Source organism: Erpetoichthys calabaricus, chromosome 15, assembly GCF_900747795.2.
Source record: "Erpetoichthys calabaricus chromosome 15, fErpCal1.3, whole genome shotgun sequence".
In the NCBI taxonomy this organism is placed as follows: Eukaryota; Metazoa; Chordata; class Cladistia; order Polypteriformes; family Polypteridae; genus Erpetoichthys; species Erpetoichthys calabaricus.
In genome coordinates this window covers 4,683,950-4,696,802 of record NC_041408.2, presented here as the reverse complement: position 1 = coordinate 4,696,802, position 12,853 = coordinate 4,683,950, and the positions used below count along the sequence as shown (strand labels likewise).

Genomic DNA, 12,853 nt, shown 5'->3' with positions numbered 1-12,853 from the left:
GAATTTTAAAAAAAGAGGATTTCCATGAGCCAGAGTCTGAGACAGGGCGGTGGCTGTTGAAGAAGGGAGCGGTCCCTGTGTTGTCTGAGTGGGACGATTTCTCGATTCCTCTTTCAAGACCAGGGGTTTGTGACGGGAGAAAGCAACCAATGAAGGATGACGTAATCGGGCGAGGAGGAGGATGTTAAAATCCTTGAGAACCACAACTACACTTCAGCTCCGGATCCAGCAGTTGTCAACCTAGCACTTGATGAGAACATGTCACTCATAGAGGAGATCCTCCAGCTGAGGAAACAAATGGAGACCCTTGTAATCAAGCAGGGGTTTGGCATTCACCATTTTGCTGGCTCAGACCTTTTTCACAAGGCATGATGTTCAGCAGACTAGTGTTATTATGTATTAAGCTAACATACATATTCACTTGTCCCTGAATAAAGTTTAATGACTAATTATTGAAATTAAGCCTTAATGTAATCATGTATCCATCCCATGTAAGTTCATAGCAGACACAAGTTCTTAACACATCCAGATCTTACCATCGTAATTGTGCATGTAGCTCAAACCCTGTAGTTTTGAAGCCCTTCGCCTTTTTAGCTCCTGACATTTGGCACAATGTCTGAATAACGCGACTTATGTTGTTCACCGTAATTCTGGGCACGTCTTGAAGTGATTGGATGAAAACATCATAGCTCTCCGCAGCAGCTGACTGACGTGGAATCTAGAAGAGTGTGTGCATACGGCTTGCTCCAGACTCCGAGTCATCCGGTGAGCTGCTATCAACCGGTAGACGTTGTGACGTTGTGGGATTATGTGTCCCTGTTACCCCTGAACCCCTGAACCCACAGACAACACGTTCAGACACCAGATAAAAGTACCAGAAATTATTTAAATTTCTTCAATAATGTGCACAAAGCACTTCCACCTCCACTATACTCACAAATAAATCAATTCAATAAACAATACTATTCCTCCATTCCCAGCAGCTCCGTTCCACACCCTCCCAACTCGGCTCAATCTGCTGGGGTTTCCCATAGTCCTTTTATGTTCCTTGACCTGGAAGTGCTTCTGTCCCTCAGTCCATGTGATTTCATAGCACTTCCGGGTCAGATAAAAACTTCTTTTCTTCAGCCCGGGCTATAATAAAAACCATTGTGCTTCCCTGCAGCGTCCCCTGGTGGCCCCCACGGTATCCAGCAGGGCTGTGCAGTAAAAATCCATTGTCCATGATGCCCTGCTGGAATTCAGGGCACCTCCATGTTGCAGGGAGGACTCCATCGAGCGGCCTATAAACTGCCGGCCAAACAGTATATCACAACGTGCCATCACTCCTTAGTGCCACTGTCACGACTGCAGATAAACAGGGGTGATATTAAACTGACATGGTAACTACAGGACCAGATCAGCTGTGTAAGAACAATACAATCCATTTCCTGAATTCATTAAAGGCAATTGTAGACTGCAGGGAATTGCCAACCATTCGGAGCTGGATAAGCAATGGCAGTGGATTCGGTAAGTTTAAGGGAGTTTTGTGAATTCGTCCCACTCAATCGGAATCTCTTTCTTCGACCCCCCCCCCCACCCCCACCCCCACACAAAAAGGTCAGTTCCAAGACTTTGAGTTCTTTTAGATTCGACTGAAACTAATGACATAACATGAGATAACAAATGGAATTTCTCATCCATGGTGTGTGTGATTCATTGTAGATGGCTCGACTCGTCCCGCTCCTTAATGGAACAAGGCTTCCAGGAGGATGACAAACTGCTGCTACGCTTCAAATACTACAGCTTCTTTGACTTGAATCCCAAAGTAAGTGAACTGGACGGAATCCTGTCCATTAGTCATCAGTCTTACTTTAGTTGCGTACTGTAGATAAGTAAAATGGGAATGTTTGGTAACGATTCAACCAAGTACAAGTTGGAACGGTGAAATCAAAATGGTGTTTTTCCTTGCGTCCTCACAAAACTCAAATTGTGTTGTGATCAGAGTTGTAGTATTCTATCTACCCCTCCGTCCCTAACCCGCTTATTCAGGGCAGGGTCACGGGGCAGCCAGAGCCTATCCCAGCAATCATCGGGTGCAAGGCAGGAACAACACCTGGACAGGGTGCCAGTCTGCCACAGGGTGGACGCTCGCATACTGACGCCCACACATCAGGGACAGTTCACCAAACCAACAGGGAGAACATGAAAACTCCACGCCAGGAACCCTTGGGACTCGAACCCCAGCCTCCTTGTTGCAAGGCCGCAACCTTAGTATTCCATTATATCAATTTTTGCATTTTGTGAGGACTTGTGTTTGAAAATGATAAAATTATTTTGCTGTGTGAGGTCAACACTGTCACCGGGTCATATTCATATATTTTTAATTTTTTTTCAGTCATTCTTTAGCCTAGGCATTGTTTTGTGGGTTTTGAAGACAAGAGATTCATTCCTTTTTGTTTAGATACCTTCTGTCACAAATAATCACACCAGACATCATAAAGGTTTGGGGCAGCCACCCGTAGAATGGTTCCTGGCTGCAAATATAGTCCATTTTCCAAGAGTTGTTCACAAGACGGAGTCCAAAACAGAACTGATTACAGGAGACAAAGATGGAGGCTTTAAAGGCCCGTATAGGAAGTGACATCATCAAAGGGGCCGGATGCCCTAAACTTACATTTTTCTGAGGTGTTTCCAAGTGAGCAAGTGGATAACCTCACAGAGGTAACAGGGACTACTAAGGAGGTACTGAGGGATTTGGAAATTGTAGAGAGAGAAGTGCTGCTCAGATTAAATAAGCTGAAATCAAACAAATCACCAGGACCAGATAATATTTACCCTCGAGTTTTTAAGGAGGCTAGTGAGTACAGATATAAACCCTTGACACGTATTTTTAGGAAGTCACTGCACACTGGAGAGATTCCGAAGGACTGGAAAACGGCAAATATCATCCCAATATATAAAAAGGGTGACAGGGCAGATCCAAGAAACTATAGGCCAGTAAACTTAACATGCATCACAGGAACATTTAATGGAAGGAATTATTAAGGATTAGATTGAGCAACACCTGGCAAGGACAGGAGTTATTAGGAACAGTCAGCGTAGGTTCAGAAGAGGGAGGTCGTGTTTTACTAACATGCTGGAATTCTATGAGGAGGCAACAAAAGGATACGAACAAAGTGGAGCTCATGATATTATTTATCTGTCCTTCAGGCAGAAAGCACATGAGGGTGGGCATCAAATTTAAAAGAAGTGGGAGTTCAGGGAGTGGAGTGTAGATGAGTGCAGAATTGGCTCAGACATAGGAAGCAGAGGGTGATGGTGCGAGGAACCTCATGAGAACTGGCCGATGTTTAAGAGTGGTGACCTGCAGGGGGCAGTGCAGGTGCCGCTGCTATTTTTAATATCTATAAATGATTTAGATAGGAATATAAGGAACAAGCTGGTTAAGTTTGCAGAAGATACCAAAATAGGAGGATTAGCAGATAATTTGGAATCCGTTATATCATCACAGAAGGACTTGGATAGCAGACAGGCTTGGGCAGATTTGTGGCAGATTAAATTTAATGTCAGTAAATGTAAAGAATTACACATCGGAAGTAAAAATGTGAGGTTTGAATACACAATGAGAGGTCTGAAAATTGAGAGTCCACCTTATGAGAAGGAGTTAGGAGTCAAAGTGGACTCTAAGCTATCGACAGTGTTCAGATGCCATTAAGAAGGCTAACAGAATGTCAGGTTATATAGCACCTTGACATGTGGAGTACAAGTCACAGGAGGTTCTGCTCAAGCTTTATAACACACTGGTGAGGCCTCATCTGGAATCCTGGGTGCAGCTTTGGTCTCCAGGCTACAAAAAGGGCATAACAGCACAAGAAAAGGTCCAGAGAAGAGCAACTGGGCTGATTCCAAAGCTACAGGGGATGAGTTAGGAGGAAAGATTAAAAGAGCTGAGCCTTTACAGTTTAAACAAAAGAAGATTAAGAGGAGACCTGATTGAAGTGTTTACAATTATGAAGGGAATTAGTCCAGTGGATCGAGAAGGTGACTTTAAATGAGTTCATCAAAAACATGGGGACAAAGTTAGAAACTTGTGAAAGGGTAAATTTTGCACAAACATAGGAAGTTTTTCTTTACACACAAAGAACGATAAGACACTTGGAATAAGCGACCAAGTAGTGTGGTAGACAGTAAGACTTTAGGGACTTTCAAAACTCGACTTGATGTTTTTTTGAAGAAATAAGAGGAAAGGACTGGCGAGCTTTGTTGGGCTGAATGGCCTGCTTTCGTCTAGAGTGTTCTAATGATGGAACCTTGCAGGATTTCCCAGGACAGGTCTTTAAGGAACTGAGAAAGACAGTCCGTACACTCTGCCACCCCCTGGTTGGATATTTTATTACAATTACTCAGGCCCTTTAGCTGCCTCGTACTCGGACATGTGTGACACTTCTTATAACATTCAAAGCAAATACATTAAAATGTGACTTTGTCTTTGTTCTCAATTATGTGGCATTTGGTGTGGGACTCTCAAAAGCCATTCTAATGTTTGTAATGTGCCATCTGTTTGGAATGAAAAACACAGTGATTTGTTTTTACCTAACAAAGTGTTCCAGTAGATGGCACATCATATGCATAAAAGTTGAATCCACCCAATGGAGTGTAACTGCCAGGCCAACAGAAATCCCATATTGTCCATCCATATTCCAAGAATGCTTATGCAGGAGCCGGGTCACTGAGAATTTGCATTGGACACAAGGCAGGAACAATCCCTAGACAGGGTGAACACACACACATCAGGCAGCGATGTAGCACCACAAATCTGCAGAAATTGAAGTTCATTTAAAACTTAGAGTCAGGAGCGGGAGACTCTCTATTCTTGTTTATTTATTTATTTATTTTTTATTCCACAGTATGACGCAGTGAGAATAAACCAACTTTACGAGCAGGCGAGGTGGGCGATTTTACTGGAGGAGATTGACTGCACGGAGGAAGAAATGCTAATGTTTGCTGCTCTCCAGGTTATTCTTTGTCATAGTTGTTAAACCAGTTCCCACCCCCCCCTTATTTATGACGAAAAGAGCAGGCTGGACAAGAAGGTGAGGAATCGAGCAGAGCTGCGCTTCCAGCTGGAGTTAGGAGTCGGATTTCAGACACCAGCTCCATAGAGGGAAATATTTTTCATGGTGATCCACCTGCGTAAATCTGTAAGCTCATAAAATGATACTGGTGTTGGATTGTCCGGCGTACAGAGTGTAGTGGGATTAGAGGATTAGAACAATATGGACGAGAGCAGGCCATTCAGCCCGACAAAGCCTGCCAGTCTTCTCCACTTAACTCGACTTGATGGGAGGAGGCCCCTAATGTCCTACTGTCCACCACACCACTTGGTCCTTTATTCCATGTGTTCTCTGTGTGAAGAAAAAACTTCATGATGTTTGTGTAGTGAGAAGTCAAGCCAAAAGACACCTTTTGTTGGCTAACTAAAAAGATTACAATATGCAAGCTTTCGAGGCAACTCGGACCTCTTCTGTGAAATTTACCCTTCCACAACTTTTCCAATGGTGTCCCCGTGTTCTTGAAGAACTCATTTTTAATGTCACTGTCTCAATCCACTGGACTAATTCCCTTCATTATTTTAAACACTTCAGTCAGGTCCCTCTTCATCTTCTTTTGCTTAAACTGTAAAGGCTCTCAGCTCTTTTAATCTTTCCTCCTAACTCATCCCCTGTAGCCCTCTAATCAGCCTAGTCGCTCTTCTCTGGACCTTCTCTAGTGCTACTATGTCCTTTTTGTAGCCTGGAGACCAAAACTGCACACAGGACTCCAGATGAGGCCTCACTAGTGTGTTATAAACCTATTGCAGAACCTCTTTGGACTTGTACTGCACACATCAAGGCGCTATATAACATGACACTCTGTGAGCCTTCTTAATGGCTTCTGAACACTGTCCAGAAGTCAATAGCTTAGAGTTCACTACGACTCTTAAAGTCCTTCTCATAAGGTGGACTTCCAATTTTCAGATCTCCCATTGTGTATTAATCCTCACATTTTTACTTCTCACATGTAATACTTTACATTTATGATGTTACAATTCATGGTCCAGAATTCTGCCCAAACTTGTGTGCTGTCCAAGTCCTTCTGTGATGATTCAATGGATTCTCAATTATCTGCCAATCCACCTATTTTGGTATCATCTGCAAAGTTCACCAGCTTGTTACTTGCATTCCTATCCAAATCATTTATAGTTATTAAAAATAGGCAGCGGCCCCAGAACTGACCCCTGCTGGCACCACTCTTAACTTCACCCAATTCTGATGAGGTTCCTTACATGATCACCCTCCGCTTTCTGTGCCTGAGCCAATTCTGCACTCATCTAAACACCACTCCCTAAACTGCCACTTCTTTTAGTTTGCTTCCCAACCTCTCGTTCGGCACCTCATCAAACGCTTTCTCAAATCCACGATAAATAATATCATACACTCCACTTTAGTCATAAACCTTTTGTCGCTTCCTAATAGAATTCCATCATATCTTAATAAACCATGGCCTCCCTCGTCTGAGCCCACGCTGACTGCTCAGTTAAAACTCCTGATCTTGCAATTCTTATTTGAATGTCTGACCAACGTATGACTCTCAGGATAGTAGAGAACCCTATTCTGTATGTAAGTCGTTTTACATTTATATGCCTACCTCTGATAAAGTTGAATTGATAAATTACGCACAGTAAGACATTGCCAACATGAAATAATAATAAAATAGATTGTACATTAGTATACTTGTGCTCTCTCTCTCTCTCCCTTGAATGAACGCGAGTCTGGCAGGGGATGAAGGAGCCATGAGAAACGTTCTGTACACACACATCTGTCTCAGAAGATCTTCCTGTGTTTCCCAGAGCACAATGCGCAGCACGACGACGGATGTCATTTTGACATCCCTTTGAGTTGAGTCGGCTGTCTATGAAGATTCTGTCAGGCGTTATTTTTGAAGCCTAGTGGTCCGTAGAATTACATTCTGATTTTTTTTTCTGTGTGTGTGTATGGCTCATTGCTACAAAATGATTTCACAAACAAAACTTTCATTATGCTTAGGTAAGTCCCTGTACAGTGTAGGTGTTTTTTACTTTCTCATTTGCGAAGTATTGGGAAAGTATTGGAATCGTGCCAAAATTCGATATCGAGATGTTCAAGAATCTCGATGTTTTAGACCTCCCTGACTTTCTTGCATACGAAGTATTGGAATCGTCCCAAAATTCGATGTCGAGATGTTCATGAATCTCGACGTTTTAGACCTTCCTGACTTTCTCGCATACGAAGTATTGGAATCGTCCCAAAAATTCAATATAAAATTTTGATGAATCTCAATGTTTTAGACCTCCCTGACTTTCTTGCATACGAAGTATTGGAATCGTCCCAAAATTCGATGTCGAGATGTTCATGAATCTCAACGTTTTAGACCTCCCCTGACTTTCTCGCATACTAAGTATTGGAATCGTCCCAAAATTCGATGTCGAGATGTTCAAGAATCTCTGTTTTAGACCTCCCTGACTTTCTTGCATACGAAGTATTGGAATCGTCCCAAAATTCGATGTCGAGATGTTCATGAATCTCGACGTTTTAGACCTTCCTGACTTTCTCGCATACGAAGTATTGGAATCGTCCAAAAATTCGATATCAAGATGTTCATGAATCTCGACATTTTAGACCTCCCTGACTTTCTCATATACAAAGTATTGGAATTGTCCAAAAATTCAATATAAAAATTTTGATGAATCTCGATGTTTTAGACCTCCCTGACTTTCTTGCATACGAAGTATTGGAATCGTCCCAAAATTCGATGTCGAGATGTCATGAATCTCAACGTTTTTAGACCTCCCTGACTTTCTCGCATACTAAGTATTGGAATCGTCCCAAAATTTGATGTCGAGATGTTCAAGAATCTCTGTTTTAGACCTCCCTGACTTTCTTGCATACGAAGTATTGGAATCGTCCAAAAATTCGATATCAAGATGTTCATGAATCTCGACATTTTAGACCTCCCTGACTTTCTCATATGCGAAGTATTGGAATCGTCCCAAAAATTCAATGTCAAGATGTTCATGAATCTCAACGTTTTAGACCTCCTTGACTTTCTCGCATACGAAGTATTGGAATCGTCCCAAAATTCGATGTCGAGATGTTCATGAATCTCGACATTTTAGACCTCCCTGACTTTCTCATATACAAAGTATTGGATTGTCCAAAAATTCAATATAAAAATTTTGATGAATCTCAATGTTTTTAGACCTCCCTGAGGCCGAAAATACCATTTTTGGAATTATGTCTCTGTGCGTGTGTTTGTGTTTGTGTGTGTGTGTATATAAACACGATAACTTGAGGTCACTTAGGTCAACCAATTTTGCATACAAGTATTAGTACAAAACGTAGATTTCTATCAACTTTTGGGCTATTTCCACTAATGGGAAGTGGTACTTTACCTTTTATCCATGCAGCTGCAGAGTCCGATTTATTCAACTTTGCTTTTGTAATATTTGTTCAATATATTATTAATTGTGATTTGATTTGTTGTTGATGGTTCTTTAATGTACAGAATATAAAATTATAATCATTGTCTTGCGGTTTACTCCTCAAATATCCATCCCCATATCTGAGTATATGAGAAAGTCGAGGGGAGAGCACTCCCAATTTTTTCAATTACTAAGCTGTCACAATTCTCCTTTACTTCCAGTACCACATAAGCAAGCTATCAAAGTCTTCCGAAAATTTGGATTTCTCAAACGAACCTGATGTGGATGAGGTGGAAGCTGCCCTGGCCAACCTGGAAGTGACACCTGGAAGGAGGAAATACTGACCGAATTCTGGTAACTTTCTCATTTCGATTCACTTTACCGGCCTTGGCCAAAAAATCGGCACAAAAGAAATGGTTCAGAATGAAGGTTCTGTCGTTAGCAGATGGGGTCACCCTGATGAGTGTTTTTTGGAAGTTTACGGTGGATTCAGACCCTTCACCTTCTGCACTCTTTATTGTGTTGTAGATTGAATTTGATATGGACCAATATGCCATTTTTGCCCATTAATCTGCCACTCAATAACCCATCATGACAAAGTGAGAACATGTCTTCAGAAAGGTTTGCAAATGTATTGAAATCTCTCATTCCTATAAGTATTCCGACCCTTCATTCATTATATTGTAGAATCCCCTTTGGAAGCAATTCAGCTCCGACTCTTCTTGGGTGCAGTCTCTACATGCGTTGCACAACTAGATTTGGCCAGCAGATCCTCTCCAGGTCGACTAGATTGGATGGGAAGCGTCTGTGATCCTCCATCTTCAGGTCTCTCCCACGCATGTTCTGTGGGAATTAAGTCTGGGCTGCACAAGGACAATCTGAGACTTGTCCTAAAGCCACTCAAGCATTGTCTTGACTGTATGCTTCAGGTCACCATCAAGCTGAAAAGTCAACCATCGCTCGAGTCTGAGGTCACATGCATTCTGGAGCAGGTTGTCTTCAAGGACCCCTCTGTATTTGGCTTCATTCATTCCTCCCTCAATTCCAACCAGTCTACCTGTCCTGTATCTCCATAACATGACGCCACCACTACCATGCTTCACTGTATGGATGGTTTTGGGCAGGCAATGAGCAATTCCTGGTCTTCACCTGACATAGAGCTTGCAGTTCTGCTCAAAGAGTTTAGAGGTTCAGACCAGGGAGTCATTTTCCTTGGGCTATCGGAGTATTTTATTCTGGAGTTGAGTCCGTCCTGCCACTCTACCATAAATACTTGATTGGTGGAGTGCTACTGAGGTGGTTGTCCTTCAGGCAGGTTCTCCCACTTCAGCAGATGAATTATGAAGCTCTGTTAGAGTGACCACTGGGTTCTTGCTCACTTCCCTGACCAACCCTCTTCTTACATGGTTATTCAGTTTGGCTTGATGGCAAACTCTGGGAAGAGTCCTGGCAGTTTTAAACTTCTTCCAGTTCACAATTATTGAGGCTACTCTGCTCCTGGGAGCATTCAAAGCTTTAGAAAGGGTTTGATCCCCTTGCTTTGATCTCTGCCTCACCACAATTTGATCACGGAAGTCTACAGAGAGTCCTTTGGACTTCATGGCTTGGTTAGTGCAGTGTGAATTGTGAGATCTTCTCTACAATGGGTGCACAGTTGTGACTTTCTAAATTTGGTCCAAGTAATCCATTTTGCCACAGGTGGACTCCGATCAAGTTCTGGACGTGTCTTAAGGAGAATTAAAGCAAACAGCAGGCACCTGGAGTGTCGTAGCAAAGGGTCTGATGTGATGGAAAGGAGGCACCAAACATCCCCAAACACACAAACGGTCTTGGGTTTAAAATAAAGGGGTGTTTATTACACAAAATACCTTTTTACAAAGAATGCATACGGTGTCTCTCTCTCACTCTCGCTCTTTCTTTCTCTCCATACTGCCAATCCTCCAGTCGAGTGTTGCCCTCCTTCCTCCCAACTTTGACTCACCTGAACAAGGCAGTGTGTTCCCTTTTATTGAGGACCCGGGGGTACTTCCATTGCCAGGGATTCATCCATTGAAAGCCCTTCCGGGTCAAACGGAAGTCCCAAATGGTAGGAAGTGTAACTCCCTGCAGCTCCCACGGACCCCAGCAGGGCTGAGCTACCAGACTGCAATTCTCGGCATTCTCTGCTGGTGTCTGAACAGGTATCGATATAAAGCGCTGCTGCCATCTAGTGTCCTGGGGGATAAAGAGCCCCTAGAGACAGTCCTTCCCTTTTAGACCAGCCGGGGAAGGTATTATAAATAGTCTACATCCAGTCAGGACGCCTGTCCATCTGTCTGGAACCTTCCTTTCTCTTGGCCGGGATACCCGTCCGTCCTGTACAGCACTTACACTGGAAACGTCTGTGTAGGAGAGATGTCCACTGGTGATATTGAATAAATTGGCCAACCTTTCTGAAAACATGGCGTCACTTTGTCATTATGGGTTACTGAGTGAAGATAAATGAGCAAAAGTGTCAAATTTATCAATTTCAAATGAAATGTTCAACACAATAAAGCACATCAATGGATGTCATTTTGACAAAGTGAAGGGGTTAGCGTTCGTCTCACCAAGTTGGTCAAGTTATTGATTGTGCTTGAAGGACGTTTAATTGTCTACGTGGCCCTGAAGAAAGAAAGCAAATTCCGAAATGCGGAAGCCTAAGGAAACCTGCCTGGATATAAATGATGGGACACGGTTTTCAGATTCCCTGTTAATATCACACTTCAAGTGTTTAATTTCCTATCTCTGGAAGATCGTCTTGCATTGCTATGACCGCAAAAGACAATGAGAAGCCTGATGGATCAAAACTGGTAGCTTTATAGCTCAGATGTGGTTTTGTTGCTTCTTCACAATGGTGTTACACTTGTTTGAAGTATACTCGGCGGTTTTCTGTCATCGGTATTTGCAAACGGGGGGCTTTACATGATTCATTAGGCAAGACAATGGTTCCCATGCAAGAACATTCTGGAATGGCCCAACCACAATTTTCACCTGGAAATGCCACAGGAAATGTTTTCCGTTTCTGCTCACCTTTGTAGTAGAATCCCATCCGCCTCGCAGCCAATGGCCACACTGCGGCAGACACACTAAACTCCTTGGTAGAACATCCATGGCAGGTCTCACCTCGCCGGGCTTCATTCATTTGTCTTTGTCTCTTTTGTTCAGTTTTTCAGTCTTTTCATTATGTCTATCATTCTTCATTTTTGGTTTTGTCTACATATATAAACGTTACTTGGTTATGTTCCATGTGTTGTGTGGGTGGTTCCCCCAAGAGCCGGGACCACCTTTCATTCACTGCTGGAAACTGCCCTCCATCAGGGTCTCCCAGCATTCCTGGTGGTTCATTGTGAATGCGCTCAGGAGTCGAGTTATTTTTGTGTTTCTCTGTCCTTGTGCCCTTTGCATACTGTATTTTGGAATTTTTGACTTTCTTGCTGTTTTCTTGATTTGGATTCTGTATCGGGACTTTGTTTGACTTGCATTGCCTTTGTTACAGGCAATTCCACTTTGCCTTTGTGATCCATGGAGCTTCCTTGTGATTGGAGGAATAAACCTTTTATTTTGCTAAGATTCGGTGCTTGCCCTTATAGTCCCCCTCTAGTGGGCATTAATAATAATAATAATTCTTTACATTTTATATTGCGCCTTTTCTCACTACTCAAAGCGCTCAGCAATTTCAGGTTAAGGGCCTTGCTCAAGGCCAGAGTTCCTATTGGCATTTACGGGATTCAAACTGGCAACCTTCCGATTGCCAGTGCAGATCTCTAGCCTCAGAGCCACCACTCTGCCATTATTGGAAGTGTTTGGGATTATGCGCTTTGGAACCCTTTAGTGCTTGGGACTTGTAGTTCATGACAATATCGGTGAGTGCAAACATCTCTCACAAAGTCTGTTACTTTGGATTCAATTCTATTTTCTTGATGCTCCCACAATCACCTGGACCATGCATGGACTACCTGACCAACAGCCAGCAGTTTGTGAGTCTGAAGGACTGTGTGCCAAAAATAGTGATGGTGTGTAATACTGAGGCACCTCAGGTAGCTGTCCTGTCTCCCTTCTTGTTCACCCTCAGCACAACGGACTTCCAGAACAATACCAGCGCTTTGCATCTACAGAAATTTTCAGATGACTATTCCATCATAGGCAGCATTAATAACACTGCACAACAAAGTTTTTTCTTCTTGAACACTGCTGGGTGTTTCTTATAGATTTTTGGGTGCTGATCACGAATATCACATCAAAATGTACCCATCATGTACCGTTTTGTCAATATCATTTCTGATATTTGTATCCAAACATTTTCGCTCCTGTAAGTGACTTCTCAACAACGGTTTGTGCAGCCTGGGCATG

General features: G+C 42.8%; 1 protein-coding gene across 1 annotated transcript in view; it reads left to right on the top strand.

The window, feature by feature from the left end:
• The window catches only part of fermt1 (FERM domain containing kindlin 1), a 47,417-nt gene that overhangs the window by 23,708 nt on the left and 10,856 nt on the right, over positions 1-12,853 (top strand). Inside the window, 4 exon segments of the mRNA XM_028820877.2 lie at positions 1,705-1,807; positions 4,890-4,997; positions 8,704-8,805; positions 8,807-8,836. Of these exon segments, the coding sequence (XP_028676710.1) occupies positions 1,705-1,807; positions 4,890-4,997; positions 8,704-8,805; positions 8,807-8,836 (343 nt within the window).